We start from the raw sequence: 17,319 nt of genomic DNA on the forward strand, positions 1-17,319 counted from the left end.
GAAAACCAACCAAGCTGACAAAACTGTGTCCATATGAAATGGAGCTCTGCTTGTTATTTAGAGGTGTCAGATAAAATTTGAGCCTAGCCTTGTGAAGTAGATTCATCTGTGGTGGTGTTTTCTGAGCCCTGGGTACAGCTTTCCTTTGTGGGCTTTTTCTTTAATTCATACAGTGATGCCACATAAACTGACAACAAGAAAACCATACACTCAAACTAGTTTCTTGCCACAATCCAAAACTTGCCCACTTATCACTGGGAATTTTGATTTGCAGCTAAATTTTGAACTGCCAAGATTCTCAATAGAGTTGAAAACCTAAACCAGAACTCGATTTTAAATTGCTTGTGTGTCTACCTGCAAGTACATTTTTAAAGGATTGCAGCTTAAGATATAGATGAGGAATTACACTACATCCCAGCTTCCCTGGGAGCCTTTCCTCTTCTGTGTGTAAGAACAGGATTCCACATAATGTTTTTAGTCTGCTTGACAGGGGATGCTGCTGTGGGCTGAAGGATGCAAACACTGCTGAGGCACACCAAGGCCCCCAACACCTCTGCAGAGGAATGTAAAAAATCCATCAAAATCCAAAACTTACTGTGGAATGGAGAAGGCATGATCAAACCCAATATTTATTTCATATTTAATCCTTTTCCCTAGATGCCTCAGTGTGGTTTTTTTCTGGTTCTAAAATGGAGTAGGCTGGAAAGAATGGTTAAAAACGCTGCACAGATGGGCTTGGAAGTAGAGTTGTATGAGCTTTTCCATTAATCACCTTTTCATTTCTTCCCTTCCAGGTGCAAGTGGGAAGTACACCTCAGGACCAAAGAATTGTGGGATACATTTCCTGCACTCACTTGCAAGCTATTGCAGGTACTGCCCTACAATCATATCTTTGTTTGTCACTATTTCCAGGCCTGGTGATATTTTTGTGCACAAAGTGATGGTGTTGTCCCTCCTGTGTTTCTGACAGTGAGGTGCAGCATGTGCTGCAAAGGGTAGATGAGTATCAGCCCTTCACATCTTCAGTCTCAGAGTAATTATTAGAGGTCACACACAAAAACAATCCCTTGGGGACTTCTCTTTGCTCCCTTTTAACCAAATATTGGTATTTTAGAAGTACATTACTGCCATTGTTACTCAACAGCATTTAACAACCCATACAGTGAGTATCAGCATAGAAACAGAAATTTCTTTGTACATAAATGGGGGATAATCAGAAGATACATGTTGGAACAGTAATTCTAATTGCTAATTTCTGGTGGGAAAAGCCAAAATTCTCTGAATTTGGCCCACAGATTTCATCCATAAATGACTAGCAAGTTAACTCACTGGAAAATTCTCTTGGTCACATGTTTAAAAGCAGTTCTGTGCTTAGAGTAGGTGTAGTTAGAAAAGTAAAACTACTTTACTTGGAGTGTGATCAGCTCTGGGTTGGATCCCCCTCATTTATTTACTGTGCTGTGATTGTTGTGCTGCTGCTGCTGGAGCAGGACAGCCCTGGGGATGGGGGAGCTGTGAGCTGTGAGCCTCCTCAGCCACACACAGACTGGGAGCAACACTGCCAGCCCTCACATCCATCAGAGACACTGCAAGGTTCTAAAAAAGATTAATGAATTTTTCAGCTCCTTTTTAACAATGTAAAAGTTTCTTCTTCCTTCCTTCTCTGCTTTTCTATTTTTAACTTACGGTAATGTGCTGTGGGATTGCTGAGATTTATCGCTGTTCCAGTTTAGTTCAGTTTTTTGGGTTTTGTTTCTAGTCCTATTCCTTTTTACTACCTGGTCATGTATTCTCAGCTAGTCCTTGATAATCATAGTGTGAAATCCCTAAACTATTAAAGAGGAAGAGGGGGCAGGGAAGAAGAGAGGGGAAGTAATGTTCTATGGTCAAAGTCAGCCTAAAGTTTGTTCAAGGGTAAACCACAACCTTTTATTTTCCTGCTTCGTATTTTTAGGCTTATCTGGTTCAAACTACATTCAAATAGAGCAGACAAAGATTTAAGAATCTGTCCCTAGACATATCGTATTTGTTTATGTAATGAAATGGAAAACTAAAGTTAGTAAGTTTGGCAGAGCTGTGCTTTCTGATTTGCTTCATTTGATTCATAACATTCTTGTGTTAAACAAATTATCCAAAACTCCAATTTAACAATGTAAAGATGTGTATCTATAAAAACAAGCAGTGTTTGAAAGGTCAGTCATTGAAATCATCTTGGCTGAGTTTAACCTGGTTTCCCTTCTAGGATACATAAACTTACACTTGACAGTTCTGATACTTACAGAATTATAGAGTGAAATGATCCAACTGCTTATGATCAGGGACCAGCTACTAATGCTTTTCTCAAGGTATGTGCTGGCTCAATTCTGCTCTGAGCAATCAATATTTGTTCAGACCTGACACTCAACTTTGTCAAGAAACTTCAGAATTAGATGTAGCTTTTCCTCTCAGGTCTCTGCCTGGTACTGGTTGCTGCTATGAAGAAGTTCTTTATTTCCACTGTGGAAATAGTTGCATTTCAGTGACAAATGAAGGGATATTTAATTGAGATTTGATGTAATTATTTTCCATGGGGCTGTTAATTTTACATGGTTCTTTTATGTCTGTTGATTAGTCAGTGATGAATGTTCTGGGCAGGTTTGGTGCCTTGAATCCACCCACACCCTGAGTCCCATTGAGTCACAGCTCTCAGACACCCCACAAGCCACCAGTACAGAGTAAGCCCCAAGCTACTCCAACCCCATTGAAGTGATGCAGCCTGGATCTGTTTCACATCCCTGTTCATATCCCTGCTCACATCCCTGCTCACATCCCTGTTCATATCCCTGCTCACATCCCTGTCTCACATCCCTGTTCACATCCCTGCTCACATCCCTGCTCACATCCCTGTTCACAGCCCTGTCTCACATCCCTGTTCACATCATTCACATCCCTGTTCATATCCCTGTCTCACATCCCTGCTCACATCCCTGTCTCACATCCCTGTTCACATCCCTGTTCACATCCCTGCTCACATCCCTGCTCACATCCCTGTCTCACATCCCTGCTCACATCATTCACATCCCTGCTTACATCCCTGCTCACATCCCTGCTCACATCCCTGCTCACATCCCTGTTCACATCCCTGCTCACATCCCTGCTCACATCCCTGTCTCACATCCCTGTCTCACATCCCTGTCTCACATCCCTGTTCTGCATTCTGTGAGTGCAGCCACTGGCAGCCCAGCTCTGGGAGCACACCTTTCTCCAGCCCAGCTCTGGGAGCACACCCTTCTCCAGCCCAGCTTCAGGCTCCCGAGCCCACACAGAGCTGAGGCAGAACTGAGCTCTGAGAAAGCTCTCTGGGTGTTTGAAATTGTGGTGGTGCAATGAGGAGTAGCTGCAGTGCAGAGCATCCCTAGGCAGTGACTCCACAGATGTTCCTGTGGCAGCAGAGCCTGTGTACCCCAGCAGGGCAGCCTGTCCTTCCCCCTCCTCCAGCTGTGCTACCCCAGCTGCACTTGGCTTTGGGTTTTTAGGTGGCTCTTTCTTACTTTGGTTTATTTTACTTCCTCAGTCTACCCTGGATGAAGTGTTACAAGTGCAGGGGTGTGCACAGTCAGGTGGGACACAGCCTGTCTCACAGCTGGACTGCAACCTTTGGTTTGTGACTTGAAAACAATTTTTGCTTGTGATTAGGCTTTACATCCTACACTTTGTAAGATTTTTTTGCTCTTCTCCCCCAAGCTTCCTGCCAGTATATCCCATACTGCACTGCCTCCACTAGATCTTTTAATTTCCTGTGTCTAGGTCTGTCTGCTTTGTCCTACAGCCACAGTGCTCCTTGCAGTGTCTCTCAGAACAGGACAGAACAGTCAGTGTATAAGACTTGCCTGAGTTCTAACTGAAGCCAGGGTTTCACTCCAGTGTTTTCAAAGTGAATGGAAAGGGCAAGTATGATTATTCTGCAATGAACAAAGGTGAAGTATTTATTTATGCTGGCTGAAGTTTCCCCTATTATCCTTTCATCCTTCTGCAATATTTGAAGCTGAAAAGAGCTTTCAGAGAATTCAGAAATGCTGGCTGCAGGAACCCATTGCAACACAATTATGTGCATTTTTCCAGGCCAGTTACTGAAGAAAAGAGCAATTAGCACAAATCTGTATTCTTTGGCTAATCCCTGGTGGCAGTCAGATCACTGACTCTATCTGAATGTTTGAGAAGTTGAACCTTTGTTGGGAGTTGCTACCTAGTTCTCTTCTGTTAATATTTACTGAAGTGTGTGTTCCCCTGATGTGCTGGATGCAATTTTGGCTTCTCTTCTCCTTGGGTGTCTGATGAGCTCACTAATCTTCATCTCCAAAGTTATTGATCATTGGGAGCTGCTGAGACTTGGGTCTGAGTAGGAACTTTTGCATGTGGACACATGCAGTACCTGCTGAAAGCTGCAGGGAGCTGGATAATACCAATCTCAGAAAACAATAACATTCAAGTCACTCATGAGAGGGATTCATTAGAGAGATCCCATCTTGTGTCCTGGAAATGCAGCTGGAGTATGGCCCTGCTCCCCGTGGTGCCCTGAAGAGCAATTACTTCCATGACCTCTAGTGGGGATAGTCAGGGATGCTGGGCTGCCACAAGTCCACACTTGGCTAAAGACAGATGAAAGTCATGTTCCCAGAGCTGCAAGGCTGCTGTTTACCTGTCGAGCCCTGAGGTTAAAAGCTGTACAGGGCTGTTACAAAGGCTCAGCATCCCCAGAGAGAGATGTATGTCACTGTGCAGTTAATGCTTTTATAGTGACAACAATGCATCTTATCAGACACATCATTTTGGCTGTGTGTGTCTTGTTTTTTTCAAGGTTTTTCTGTTGGAATTTCATCTTTTTGTGTTTCAGTTAAATGGGTTTGCTGTATTTTTCATGCTGATCTGGGACAGGTTGCTGCCTGAGTTTTATGCCTGTGTGGTAATGGCCCTGTTATTTTATTTCTCATTTAGTGAAGCCATGCCAGATGGATAATTCACAGAAAATGAGTAAAAAAATCCCTGTCCATTCAGGAATGCAAAAGCACATCACAGAAAATGAAGCAATTTATGTAATTGGGACTTTGTGGGAAACGAGATTTTACTGCATTCTTGTCAACAAGCACTGTGCTTAAAAGTTATCTTATGAGGAAACAATGGCAGGTCAGAAAAAGTACAGGAGACAGGAGAGGAAGATTCAGATGCTGCAAAAGAAGGATAGTCCATGAATTTGAATGAGCTTCACCAGGAATGAGAAAGCTGGGGCAGCTTCAGGAGGAGAAAGTTCCTGTCCAAGTGTAAATCCTGATGGGAGGGTGAGGAATGTGGAGGCAGCCTCTCCTCACTAGGGTGCAGTGATGGGACAAGAGGCACTGGGCACAAACTGAAACTTAAACACAGGAAAATGGTTTTTATGCAAGGATGACAAAGCATCAGAACAGGCTACCCAGAGGTTATGGACTCGCAAACTACAGAAATTTTCAAAACCTGGCTGGATATGGTCCTGAGCAACCTGCTGTGGGTGATCCCTGCTTGGCACTGGATGATCTGCAGAGGTGCCTTTCACAAGCTCCTGCATTCCATGGATCTGTGATTTCTCCCCATCTTTAGCCAAGCAGGATCTGTTAGTCACGCACACCTTTTGTGGCGAGTGCCACCTGCTCCAGGCTCTATTTATTCCACGTGACCTATTTCCTGTGCTTTTGTTTAGCTCCATCTTCACCGTGGGGCTTTCTTGTGCTGTCATAGCAGGGGCTTCCCCAAGAGTGTCAAGCTGTGTGAGTAGGGAACAATGGCAACCTGAGGTACAAGTAATTAGAAACTGTAGGTTAGGGCATAGATCTGGGAAACACATCTGCTTTTATATTACAGCCCAGCTGCTAAAGGTTTGCTAGGAGTAACATAAGCAGAAGAAAAAGATCAGATTTTTTTGCTGTTGGAATTACCAGCCTGAAGAGATGAGTCAATGTCAGAGCATACTTTAAACCCTCTTTCCCTAGTCATGGTCTTTTCAATATTTCTTTTAATTATTTAGCATTGTATCAAATAATCCTTGGTGGAACATTTCTGATTCTGTTTGTATTTAACTGTTGCTTTAACGCCCTGCTGCTCACCCTGCCCTGAGATGATGTTGAAGTTCCAGCCTTTCAGGGTAAGAGTGGTGGGCAGGTGAAGCTCTGGCTGGAGCCTGTGTGTGCCAATGCAGTGATGGTGCTGATGCTGCAGAGCTCACTTGGGAAGAGTCTCTGAAGAGTCCTGGTGACAGCTGCACTTCAGATGAGTGACTAATAAACTGAGGGTGCAGACTTAAATATTCACCATCTCCACAGTGGCCTCTGAAAGCAGCTCTGGACATACATAAGTAAACAGTTTTCACAAAGTAATAAATTATGTCAAAGTAAAATTCTACTCAGATTAAGTAATTTGGGGCTTGCTGCTTTTCCTTCTGATTCTGGTATTTGTGAACAAATCTTTTATTTTGAAGAAAAGTAATGTTTTTCTGACTTGATATCTCTTTAAAAGTCTGAAATAAGCAAAATTATAGCTGTTAACTCTAGGAACAGTGAAACCAAAACAAAAGGAAAGACAACATGGTAAAGAATTGTTTCTAGAATGCATCTTTATGCTCCTTTGTCCACATCAAAATGATTTGCTGTAATCACTGTAAGAGAGAGACAGTAATCATTTTTTATTAGACTTCATGTCACCTAATGTGCTGGAAGTTAAGTGTGGTTAGTTGCTGTAATTAAAGAGCTGTTTTGTGTGTCACATGGTTCCATCTGGCAACCAATCAATCTCAACCCTTCCCTGTAGAACAGGGCACAGCCTGCTGTAACTCCCCAGAGCTGGTGAAAGGAATCTGGTTCTTTATTTCTGAATTGCTGCCTGCCTAAACCTGTTTCCCACATGTACCTTTAAAAATATGAAAAAATACTTTCAGTTTAGGCATTCTCCTCTTGACCATAAACAGAACCCTTCCTCAGATACCCACCACAGTATAAGTAAGCTGAATGTACCACTGGTGTTTATTTACTATTTACACTTGAAAGCTAAACTTTTCCTTCTCAAAAATCAGAAAGCAAAGCAAGATCAAGGGATTTACCCCAGAATATAGGGTCTAGTTCTGTCTGAAGCAGGGTTTTAACTCTGAATTCCTGACTATAAATGTACTGCATCAGATTCTCCTGTAACAAGAAACATCATTATTTTGGGTGTTTTTTTCAGGGAACTTTTCTCATTTCTTCAGACGTGCCTGGTTCCAGAAGGAGATACTCAAAACCATCAAAGTGGGGTTCCCAGTGGAGGTCCTAACAGGCTCAGCACTAGGATTCCCTTCTGCCCACACCATTTCTTACCTTGCAGCCTTTTCCTCAGGATTCTGCCAACAGCTCAGCAACTCATACATGGCTGAGTAACATTTTAGTTTTTGTTGTTTGTTTTTTTGCTACAGGAGACACTACTGTTCGATGTGAGCAACTGGATATGCTTCAAGATTGGCTGTCTGAATTCAGAAAATCTACCTCCTCCTCCAGTACAGCCAATCCAGAGGAGCTGGTGGCTTTTGATGTACTCTGTGGAGATCTCAACTTTGATAACTGCTCCTCTGGTAAGACAAGCTTTGCATTTCCTGGTGTCTGCCAGTCCTGAAAAGGAATAGGAATGTTCTTGATCCCTCTGGGTTATAGCAGTATATGACTATATACTAAATTATGACTGGCTTTTGCTAGGAAAAGCTTAATTGCTGCAGACACTTCTAAAATAGGTATGAGCTTTGAGTGTGAGCTACTCCCCTTGGCTCATCCCATGATCTCTGTGGAATTATTAAGCATGATGGGTTTTAAGGCAAAAGAGCAATAATGGGGACAGGTCCAGTGGTTTAGCTTTACTTGAATTAGGTAGACATTTACTGTCCAATAGTTTTAGTTACTGATGAGAGACTTGATGGGATTTTTGTGGAGAAAAAGTAGTAAATTCATGCAATTAAAAATAATTTGGTAGTACATACATACAGACATAGGAGGGTAATGCTGCAGAGAGAATTCAACATTGCTGAATCAGTCTTGGAAAAAATTAACTGATGCTGTGTACTTTGGGGTTTTTATTTTAAGAAATTAGTTTTTTTCTTTTAATTGGATGCTGAGGGTACTAGAAAAAGAACTCCACAAAACCATAATTAATGGGTGGTGAGTTCACAGAGATGGAAGCTCTTTCCTGACATGAATATTACTTTGTATAGCAGTTAAATTGCCAATGTGGAGTGCAGAGGGCTGTGTCTGTGTGTCCTCTGTGCCTGCCTGCTCTGCCCAGCTCAGCACCCAGCAGAGCTCCCTGCTGGGCTCGTGGGCTGGGGCTGAGGGGCACAGCTGAAATGCTCCACACAGAGAGCACAGGGCAGGCACAGGGAGGGGCTCATCACAGGCACAGTGCCCTATGGGGCTCAGGCTGCAGCATCCAAAGTGGGACTCAGCAGTTCAGGTCAGGGTTTGGGATGAACAGGTGAATTTGGCAATGGCCCACAGTGGACTCTGAGTCTTTATAAGAAGTCTCAGGTAGCTGAGATAGAGATCAACAACTTTACCAGATGCAATTTTAACAAAAAGCATTTTCTGATCTAAAAGCCCCCAAACTGTTATCTCTAATCTCATTACTTGTATCAGACTTTGAAATGCAGCATTTTAGCAAAGTTTGGTAGAAACCAGCACAAACCCCAGCCCTTCTCTCACTAGTTTCTAACTCATATGTACAAAGAGTAAATCCATCACAGCTCAGGCTCCAAAGTGAGCTCAGAATGGTCTGGGTGCTGGCTGCTGCTCTCACTGGTGGAGGGGAGCAGGAGGTGGCAATGGCTACAGAATGCTGTAGTCAGACAAACACCTCTCAGGGTGAAGAATAATGCAGCAGTGATTTTTTGAGGGAATCCAGGGAGGAAATGGTCAATGAGAGCTCCTGAGCTGCCCAAGCTGCCCCCCAGGCTGGGGAGGCTGCAGTAGTGCCAGGCAAGGCAGGCAGGGGCTGGGGACACAGACACATCTGCTGGGATTTGACCATTTCACTTTGGATTGTTGGCTGTGTGGAGAGGCCTGGAGGCAAAGGTGTCCATCAAGGAAGTAAACAAGCTGCTGCAAACTGAATGGGAGCCTGCCCAGTCAGATCACAAATGGGAGTGAATGGGCTCTGCAGCACGGGCAGAGATGGGAGTGAAGCTGTGAGGCAGAACATATGGTCAGGGCTCTCCACCTGAGAAGTGCTGGCACTCTCCCCAAGATCTTGCACAAGAAGCACAGAGCATAATTAATGCAATTCTGAGCTGTCTTTTTAATGAAAAAGCAAAAATAACAATTTGCTTTTGCAAATAATAGTTGTAAGCACTGCAACTACTGCTAAAGAGGATTGAAAAATGGGTTATAAAAATTAATTTTATCTTTGCTATCTCTGCAGCTTATTCACATCACCCTCCCCTTTAAAATGCACCCAGCCTGGAAACTGGAATTAAGCTGGCTATTTAATTTTTTTTAATTTTCAGATTACTTCCTTTCCATATGTACTAAGTAAGATTAATGCAATGTTTTAAAGTTCTCTCCTCCCTTTCTACATTACTCATTGTTTTAGGGACATTTGTTAGCATTATAGGTTAATTGAGTACCTTAAGTTTTTTTAAAGCAATAATCAGCTCCCTGTAATTCTCTTTGTCATTTTCTGTATCCTTTCCCACTCCACAGGCTGATACAACAGCTAATTAATGTTTCAGTGAATACCAAGCTTCTATTCTTAGTTATATTGACAGTACAGTTTTCAAAGATCTTTAGGTCCATGAGTGACCTTATGCTTATGACAAATTTTCTTCATCTCAGTTTTCCCCTCCAGCCTCAGAGAACATTATGGCAACATTTGTACAGGGAATTCACACTTAGTCAATGTAATCAGAAAGTTACTTACTGTCATGGTGCTTTGGACTGACTTCTGTAAAAGTATGCTTTAAAACCTTTCAGCATAAGAAAAAAAGCCTTCCAATCAGATGGGCAAAGTTTTGTGTCATCAGCTGTGACTTGTCAGGGTCAGCCCCACAGTTGTAAATTAATATTTTTTAATCTATCTCAGTTTTGAGGGAGATTCTGCAGACATATGATTCAACAAGGGAAAACTTGGAGCCACGAAAAATGACAAAGATTTCATCTTCTACTTTTCCATAATCATTAAACAAACCAGTTGGCTGCTCAGACAGAAAGAGCAATTCTCTGTTGCCCACATGGCAGAACTTAGGGTCAGTGCTCCAATCATCTGCCCCAACTCCAGCACTCCCTGAAAAATTAGTTTTTCAATCTCCTTGCAGTTCTGAGGATGTTCTCAAGACTGAGAGCTAGCTGGAAAGATGTAATGAGATAGATGAACTCCCAGTCAGCTGTACTAAAGACTGAATAACAAAATGGCAAATGAGCCAACAGCTGTGAGCACAGCACTGCTGCTCTCCACCTTTTTGTTCAGCAGAGAGATCAGCAGCTTCTTCCTTGGCAAGAACAGTGTTTTACATGAGGAGATTTGATGTGATCCTTGGTGTGTCAGATGGGCTCTGTCTAAGAGACACAGCTCACAGTTCAGAGCTGTTTTGGACTTTATTTCCCATTTTCACACGTGCTCTTGGCATAGACAGTGACAAATAAACAGCAGCAGCAGCAGCTCCAAACTCAGGTGAATATTCTCCTAAGAGAGAGCTTCAAGTGTTGCTAAGATGTTCTAGCCTTGTAAAAGGTGTAAGTGCTATGGGGAAGTTTTCAGGAGCTGTTTGCAGTTTCTCTGCCATTGAACAGTGGAATTGTAGCTGCTGGCATTTTCAAGTTCCAGTTTTTTCCCCCAGTTATGGTGATTGTGTTGATAAGCAGCACACACAGAAGAGCAGCTCAGGGTTTGCTCAGGGTCTGAAATGCTGGTGTGTGCAGTTCTGTGGGATTTCTTACCCAGTGATCCTAGGAGCTTGATTTGCTGTATGCTTTCAATGCAAGGAGCACAGTAGCAACTAGAAAGAATTTAATTTACAGTTTGATAGGTCATGCTGATTATGTTTAGAATGGCTTTAATGCTGTAGATAACGTCCCAAGCAAATGATCAATTGCCCATCCTTTCTCTTATCTGTTATAAACTTGGAAAACATTCAGTCACTGAATTCTTCTGAAGCAAAAAAAGCATCAGGTATTTTTTTATCTTCAAACTTACTGAGATGTGTAAATGTGCCCACAAACAGGCATTTCCTTGCCATTGGGGAGCCAGCCCAACCTCCTCTGGGTGTTCATCTCAAGCACTGGGTAAGCAAACAATGGCAGTGACACAGGGAGGAGATACCCTGCAAAACTTTCACTTCAGCTTAGAGCTAAAAACTACCAAAAATATCTTGAATATTGAAATATCGAAAAGACTTGGTAAGAAAGCATGGGAAAGCACTGTTAATAGCAAGCATTTGCTGGAATTTCTGACTGAGGCAAGATCCTGCTGCACAGTGAAGCTGAGGCTGAAGTGACTCCAATCAAACCCACGTATTGTATTCAGGATTCTTCTCCTGAGGAGAAATGAGGGCCTGGCATTGCTCTTGTGGCAGCACACACAGTGGGCACAGGTTCACAACCAGGAGCTGATGTGCCTTTTCTTGGGGTTGCTCTTTCCCTGCAGAGGACAAGCTGGAGCAGCAGCATTCTCTGTTTACACACTACAAAGACCCGTGTCGAGCTGGCCCTGGGGAGGACAAGCCTTGGGCGATCGGTAAGAGCTCCTCCAGCTCCAGGGTGGGAGCCCCTGCCTGTCCCCACAGCCAGCTCTGAGCAGCAGCTCCTCCACTGACCAGCAGCAAGAGTTTGGTGGAGCACAAATATTTATAAGGGGTATTTCCATACCATGAATTTCACAGACCTTAACAATATCTTGTGGAATGATAATTAAGAACCAGAGCTCTTGAACTGCAGTCCCCATTCTAGAAGTCATGCTTCAAGCTACCTGAATGCCTTCCCCAATGTTCTACTTTTAAAATAATCTCTAGATTACTTGGAGGGGGAGGTAGCAAAATAATTGTTTCTGTACTTTGTGCATGCAGTGAAAGCCTGCAGCTTCTGCTCAGTGTTCCATTTGGTGCTCAATAAATACTGTCAGTGAGGATGTAACAAAGCAAATCAACTCTACGAATTTGTAAGGTTTGTATTACAAAAGATTTCCTGGAACTCTGAGATATTAATACCTGGTGAGACTCAGTTGAACTTGCTGAAGTTTTAGAAGAGGAATTAATACTTTCTCCAGAGGAGCTTTAATAACTGTGAAGATACTAAAGATAAGTAGATCTTTTTAATAATGAGGCTTTATTCTGTGGTAGGAGAAAAACAAATTAGTCATGGGGGCTGAGAAGGTGGAAGTGTGGAGACATTTGCAAGGTGTCAGGCAGAAGGGAGACCTGGAGAGAGAGAAGTGAACACACTGTGCCTCTGCAAGCTTCCCAAGAGGCACAGCCCAGGAGCTCTGCTGGGACACTCACACCTCCCTTTCTGTTCACAGGTACCCTGTTGGATCCTGAAGGATTATATGATGAAGAAGTGTGCACTCCAGATAACCTACAGAAGTATGAATTCCTAACCTTTCCACATGTTTTAGACAGTTCTATAAAAAGCAAGTTCATTGCCTGCTGTTTAACATTTCAGATGTTCAGACTGAGAGGTATTTTATGGACTGAAAACAAAACAAATAATCAAATTTTTACCCAGGGGTGTTTGGGGAAGAGGATAAAAGGGGCAGGAAAAGAGGCTGGTTCTCTAAGTCAGGTAGGGTAAAAAACAAAATACCAAAACAAAACCTAACCCCCTTCATCCTCTACGAAAACCAAACAAAAAACAAACAAACAAAAGAAACAAAACCCAAACAAACCCTGTGTTTTAAAGTGGCCTTTTCAGACAATGTGTCACAAAATTCCTTTTGGGATATCATGTTTTATTCCCTGGAGAGTTACTCATGTTCAGCAATTGTGTTCCACTGACAAATACATGACTGATTAAATAGGGAGCCATCAAATAATCAATAACAAATTAAGAATACTACTTCTGCTACCTCTGGGTATGCACAACTGGAAAGCAGCCCTCAGTGCTGGGAACAGAATATACACAAAGCTTCTTGCCTGCTAAGTGTGGCTTTCAGTTTTCTGCCATGTGTTCCAGCTCTTTGGCACTGATGAAATAACCCTCTATGGGACTGTAATTTCCCCTGGTTCTTTCTGCAGCTCTGCAGGGGGACTGGGCTCTGCATGTGTGCATTCTATAGTGCTGCTCATGTTTTGGGAGCCTTGGTTTGCATGAGAGGCCAAGGGAGCCTGTCCTGCTGTCCCTGCAAAGCACTGGCAAACAGGAATGTGCACAGAAATTCAGGGAAATTTAAAGCAGTTAATGGAATCTGGGCTCTAAAGACATTTAAATGTTAAATGGCACAGTGGCTGTGGGGCACTATCTAGCTAACAAATATTGTTCATATACAGAGCAAACCAGGGTACTGCCTAGAACTGATCCATTCTCAAATTTTTCAACAATAAACCTTAATAAAGCATTACAGACATTTAAACTGGCAATGTCAGCTATCCAGAGAATTATTTCTTCATCAGCACTCTTCTCTGGTTTATAAATAAAATTAAGTATTTCACATTACTAAAATAAATAGGCCATAAAAGCAGCAGAACAAGTAGTTCTTAACTATGTCTTTTGTGTTAAGCACAGTGTACATAAAACATCAGACTAGAACAACAGACTTGGTGCAAATAATGAGCAAGTAATTTATAATTATCAAACAATTAATTAGCTAGATGTCACAACCTGGGCCCTGCCCCAGTCCTGGAAGCCACACAAGCTCCTGCTGAGAAGGGCTTCAAGAAATGCACACAAATAATCCCATCTCACAGAGATGAATGTCATCTGTAAGTTAAGCACTGCAATAAGGTCATTTCTATCTCTGAACCCTGACCAGAGGCAGGCCTAGGAGAGCACGTTCCAGCAGATAGCAAAAAATTTAAATGCAATTTTTTCCAGACCCCTCTGCTGGACAGGGGCTCACAGTTCTGGGCTAAAGGCTTCAATACCACTGAGAAAAGTCTTCCTTAGCTCAGGTGCCTCTGGCCAGCGTGAGAAGTGATCCCACGAGGTTTGGGATGAGGGAGTTTTGCTTTATGGCTCCCTGACAGTCACTGCTCCTGCTGCTCCTGGGCTCACTGCAGCTCCACAGCACCACACAAACACCCAGCTCAGGGATGGGCTATTGGGGACTGAAACCCTGGCAGGGAAAAACAAAATTCCAATTGTTTTATTCCCATTTCTTTGTATCCTATGAATACAAAGGATATTGTATTCATATACATAACTGTCATGGTTATTCTGAAAATTGGGGTTTGGTTGTGTAACTCAGTCAGAGCCAGCTGTCCTGCACTTGTGTCAGCTTCCTGAGCAAACCCCTGTGAACAGAGAGCTGCAACTTCTCAGCAGCAGCACATGCATGCACATTTACAATTTGCTTCCCTCATGTATTTTTAATAAATATTTCCCTTCCATGAGCACTTGTGCAGGTTAAGTGAATACCCAGTACTCACAGACTTTTTAAAAGGTGTAACTGAAGCTGAAACAAATTCATGCTTTAAATTAATGCAAATAAGATTTTTTTTGCAGTAGTGCTGCAGTTTCAGCACTTATAACTTTCTTCTGAAACTGATCAGAAGTTTCTTCTACTTTTTTACTTAATTAGCTTTGCCAAATATAAATACAATTTTTGAAAGAGGTCAGTACCATCAAAGAGCTTGCTTCCTTGAACCTAGAAAAACAATCTAAGGAAGTAAATAATTTGCAAGAGCTCTTTGGAGAATCAAAATGGGGTGCAGACAATAAGCTAATTTAATGTGAGTTATTATTAAAACAAAGCAACACATAAAGTAAGTTTACTTTCATGAACTGATTACAATAAGCTCTAAGAACCTTCATTACCTCCCCCAGTCCAAAGGGGGGTTAAGAAAAGTTCTGATCAAATGACTACAGAGTTCTGTCACTGTTACCTGCTGCAGCACATAAAGTGCACCTCAAACATATCAATTGACCCAAATTTAGAGATTATAACACTGCTGAGATCTAATCAGCTGTACCCAGTGCTGGGTCCCCTCTGCCACCATTCAGGTCTTCCCAAAACCCCAAAATTTGACAAAGCAACCCTCTGAATCTCACACATTAAAACACATCACGAGTGCTTGTCCCTTGTTTTTCCTTCATTCTGTACTTTCACATGTACACATTAAAAAAATTCCTGAACCCAGCCCCATACCTATCCAAGTCAAGTCTTAAAAACTGGGTGATCAAAAATATCAGATTTTATTCCAAGGTGAAATTAAAGGCTTTGTGCCTGCTAGGACCCAAGTCCATGGCTCAGTGTTTCTCCTGCCACAGCTGATGATCAGTTTAATGGTGTAATCACCTCTTACAAGGGAAACCACAGAACTGTGAGCTTGGGTTTTGGCAGGTGAGTAAAGGAAGGAGATTTTTGAGGAGGTGGTTCTGAAAGTTTGTGTTTTAAGGCAGATACAGCAACACCACAGCCTGAGCAGCCCCTCTCTGTGTGGGCTGTGCCACTCACCTGTGCTGGACCTGATGTCCCCTGTGCACAAGCCCCAGCATGGGTGGGTCCCAGTTCAGCTTTAACTCACACAGTTGGGGCTGTTCCCTCATGCTCCTTGGGCAGAGCTTTAAAATAGAACACAGGAGGGTAAAACAAATTTCCTTCAAAATCCAACACAGCAGCAAAGCTGGGCTCAGTTCTAAGTTGGATGGAGATGCTCAGGGCCTTAACAGACTTCTGTTTAAAACCTAAAGTAATGTTTAAGCACTCAAAAGAAGTATTTTAATGGGAGAGGAGTATCTTATTTCCTTGAACACAAGATTGGTACCTAGAAAACCAATTCTCAGTTTTGAGTGTTTCTGTGTGTGGCCTTGGGCTGGGTGATTTCCTTGCAAGGTGGGAGCAGTGCTAACACACCTGCTGAGTAACTCCTCCATGTGGAGGAGTTTGCAGGGTCACACACAGGAATCAAGTAAATTAGGCTGTCATTTCTAGAGAAGGAAGAGCTTGGAGTCCAAGACACAGTAATCTGGTGCTGAAACCTGCTCAAAACCACCCACCACGAGCCCAGATGTGTGTTCCTGCAAACCAGTCCTCACCCACCCCTGTCTGTAAGGCTGGATGTTGTAATCTCAGGAGCTGGTCTGATCAGAATGGAGAGGTTTGTATCAAAGTGCTCAGGTTTGTACTAAAGCAGTCCAGGGAACAATTTCCTCCTCTGCTGATTCCATCAAGGCTGGAAATCAACAGAGGGGCTCTGAGCTGCCCCATAGCACTAAGAGCAGGTTCCCCTCTCAGTGTTGGCTCTCCTGGCCTCAAGGCAGCTCTAGGACAGCACCAGTGATGCCAAGCCTGCCATGAGGCTTTAAGAGCACTGTCAGCAGTTAGAGCAGCCTCATACTGGAAAGCACATTTGGAAAAAGATGTGCTTTACAGGTTTAACAGTCCTTTGGGACTGGGATTATCCTTACCAGGGATTTGGAGAGAACCTTGGCTAACACGCAAATGGCCAGGATGAGCAAACATTTAAACACTAAAACTTGCTTTGTTTGTTTCTTTAATGAAATAGGGTGCTGGAAAGTGAAGAAGGAAGGAAAGGATACTTAGTCTATCCCACCAGCAAGAACCACAGTTCCAGTCAGAAGGGGAGGAAGGCATCACTGAAGGGAAACGGGAGGAGGATTGACTACATGCTCTACACAGAAGAAGGTCTCTACCTGGAGTGGAAAGTGGTGAGTTCAGAGTTGCCAAAAAGGCTGCAACTTGCACAACACACTTCTCTGAATGGCACTGCAGCCTGTTCTGCTTGGATTAACACCCCTTCTTCTGGGAGGACCTGCTTTGCTATTTTCTACATCTGCATGCAGGTACCATGTTTGTAGAGCTGCTACATAACAAAATTGAGTTTGAGGATTCCAGGAGCAGCACTGGTATATGTACTGCTCTTCTAAAACCACCAACCAACCACTCCTTTTTAACTTTTGCCCCACTGTTTTGTCTGATGCTTTTCCCATGCCTGCAGTCTGAATATTTTTCAATCTTTTCAAGTGTCTGGATGTCCTGTTATGCCTATATAAACCTACCCAAGTTACCACTCTGCAATATGTAGGCAGAAGCTGACATGAGCTACCCAGAGGCAGAACTTGTGGGGTGCAGTCTGCTTCCTAGTGTAGGGCCTTGCCTTGTACAGAGCTCCATGATGAAAACAAGGAGCTC

At 43.0% G+C, this 17,319-nt stretch overlaps 1 protein-coding gene across 1 annotated transcript in view; it reads left to right on the top strand.

Annotated features, from left to right (window-relative positions):
- Positions 1-17,319, top strand: part of SMPD3 (sphingomyelin phosphodiesterase 3) — a 101,966-nt gene that overhangs the window by 79,804 nt on the left and 4,843 nt on the right. The window contains exons 3-7 of the mRNA XM_033069521.1: positions 795-870; positions 7,451-7,606; positions 11,659-11,748; positions 12,529-12,592; positions 16,673-16,835. Coding sequence (XP_032925412.1) covers positions 795-870; positions 7,451-7,606; positions 11,659-11,748; positions 12,529-12,592; positions 16,673-16,835 — 549 coding nt within the window. The remainder of the gene's footprint in view (positions 1-794; positions 871-7,450; positions 7,607-11,658; positions 11,749-12,528; positions 12,593-16,672; positions 16,836-17,319) is intronic.

Source organism: Catharus ustulatus, chromosome 11 (assembly GCF_009819885.2).
Source record: "Catharus ustulatus isolate bCatUst1 chromosome 11, bCatUst1.pri.v2, whole genome shotgun sequence".
Classification (NCBI taxonomy): Eukaryota; Metazoa; Chordata; class Aves; order Passeriformes; family Turdidae; genus Catharus; species Catharus ustulatus.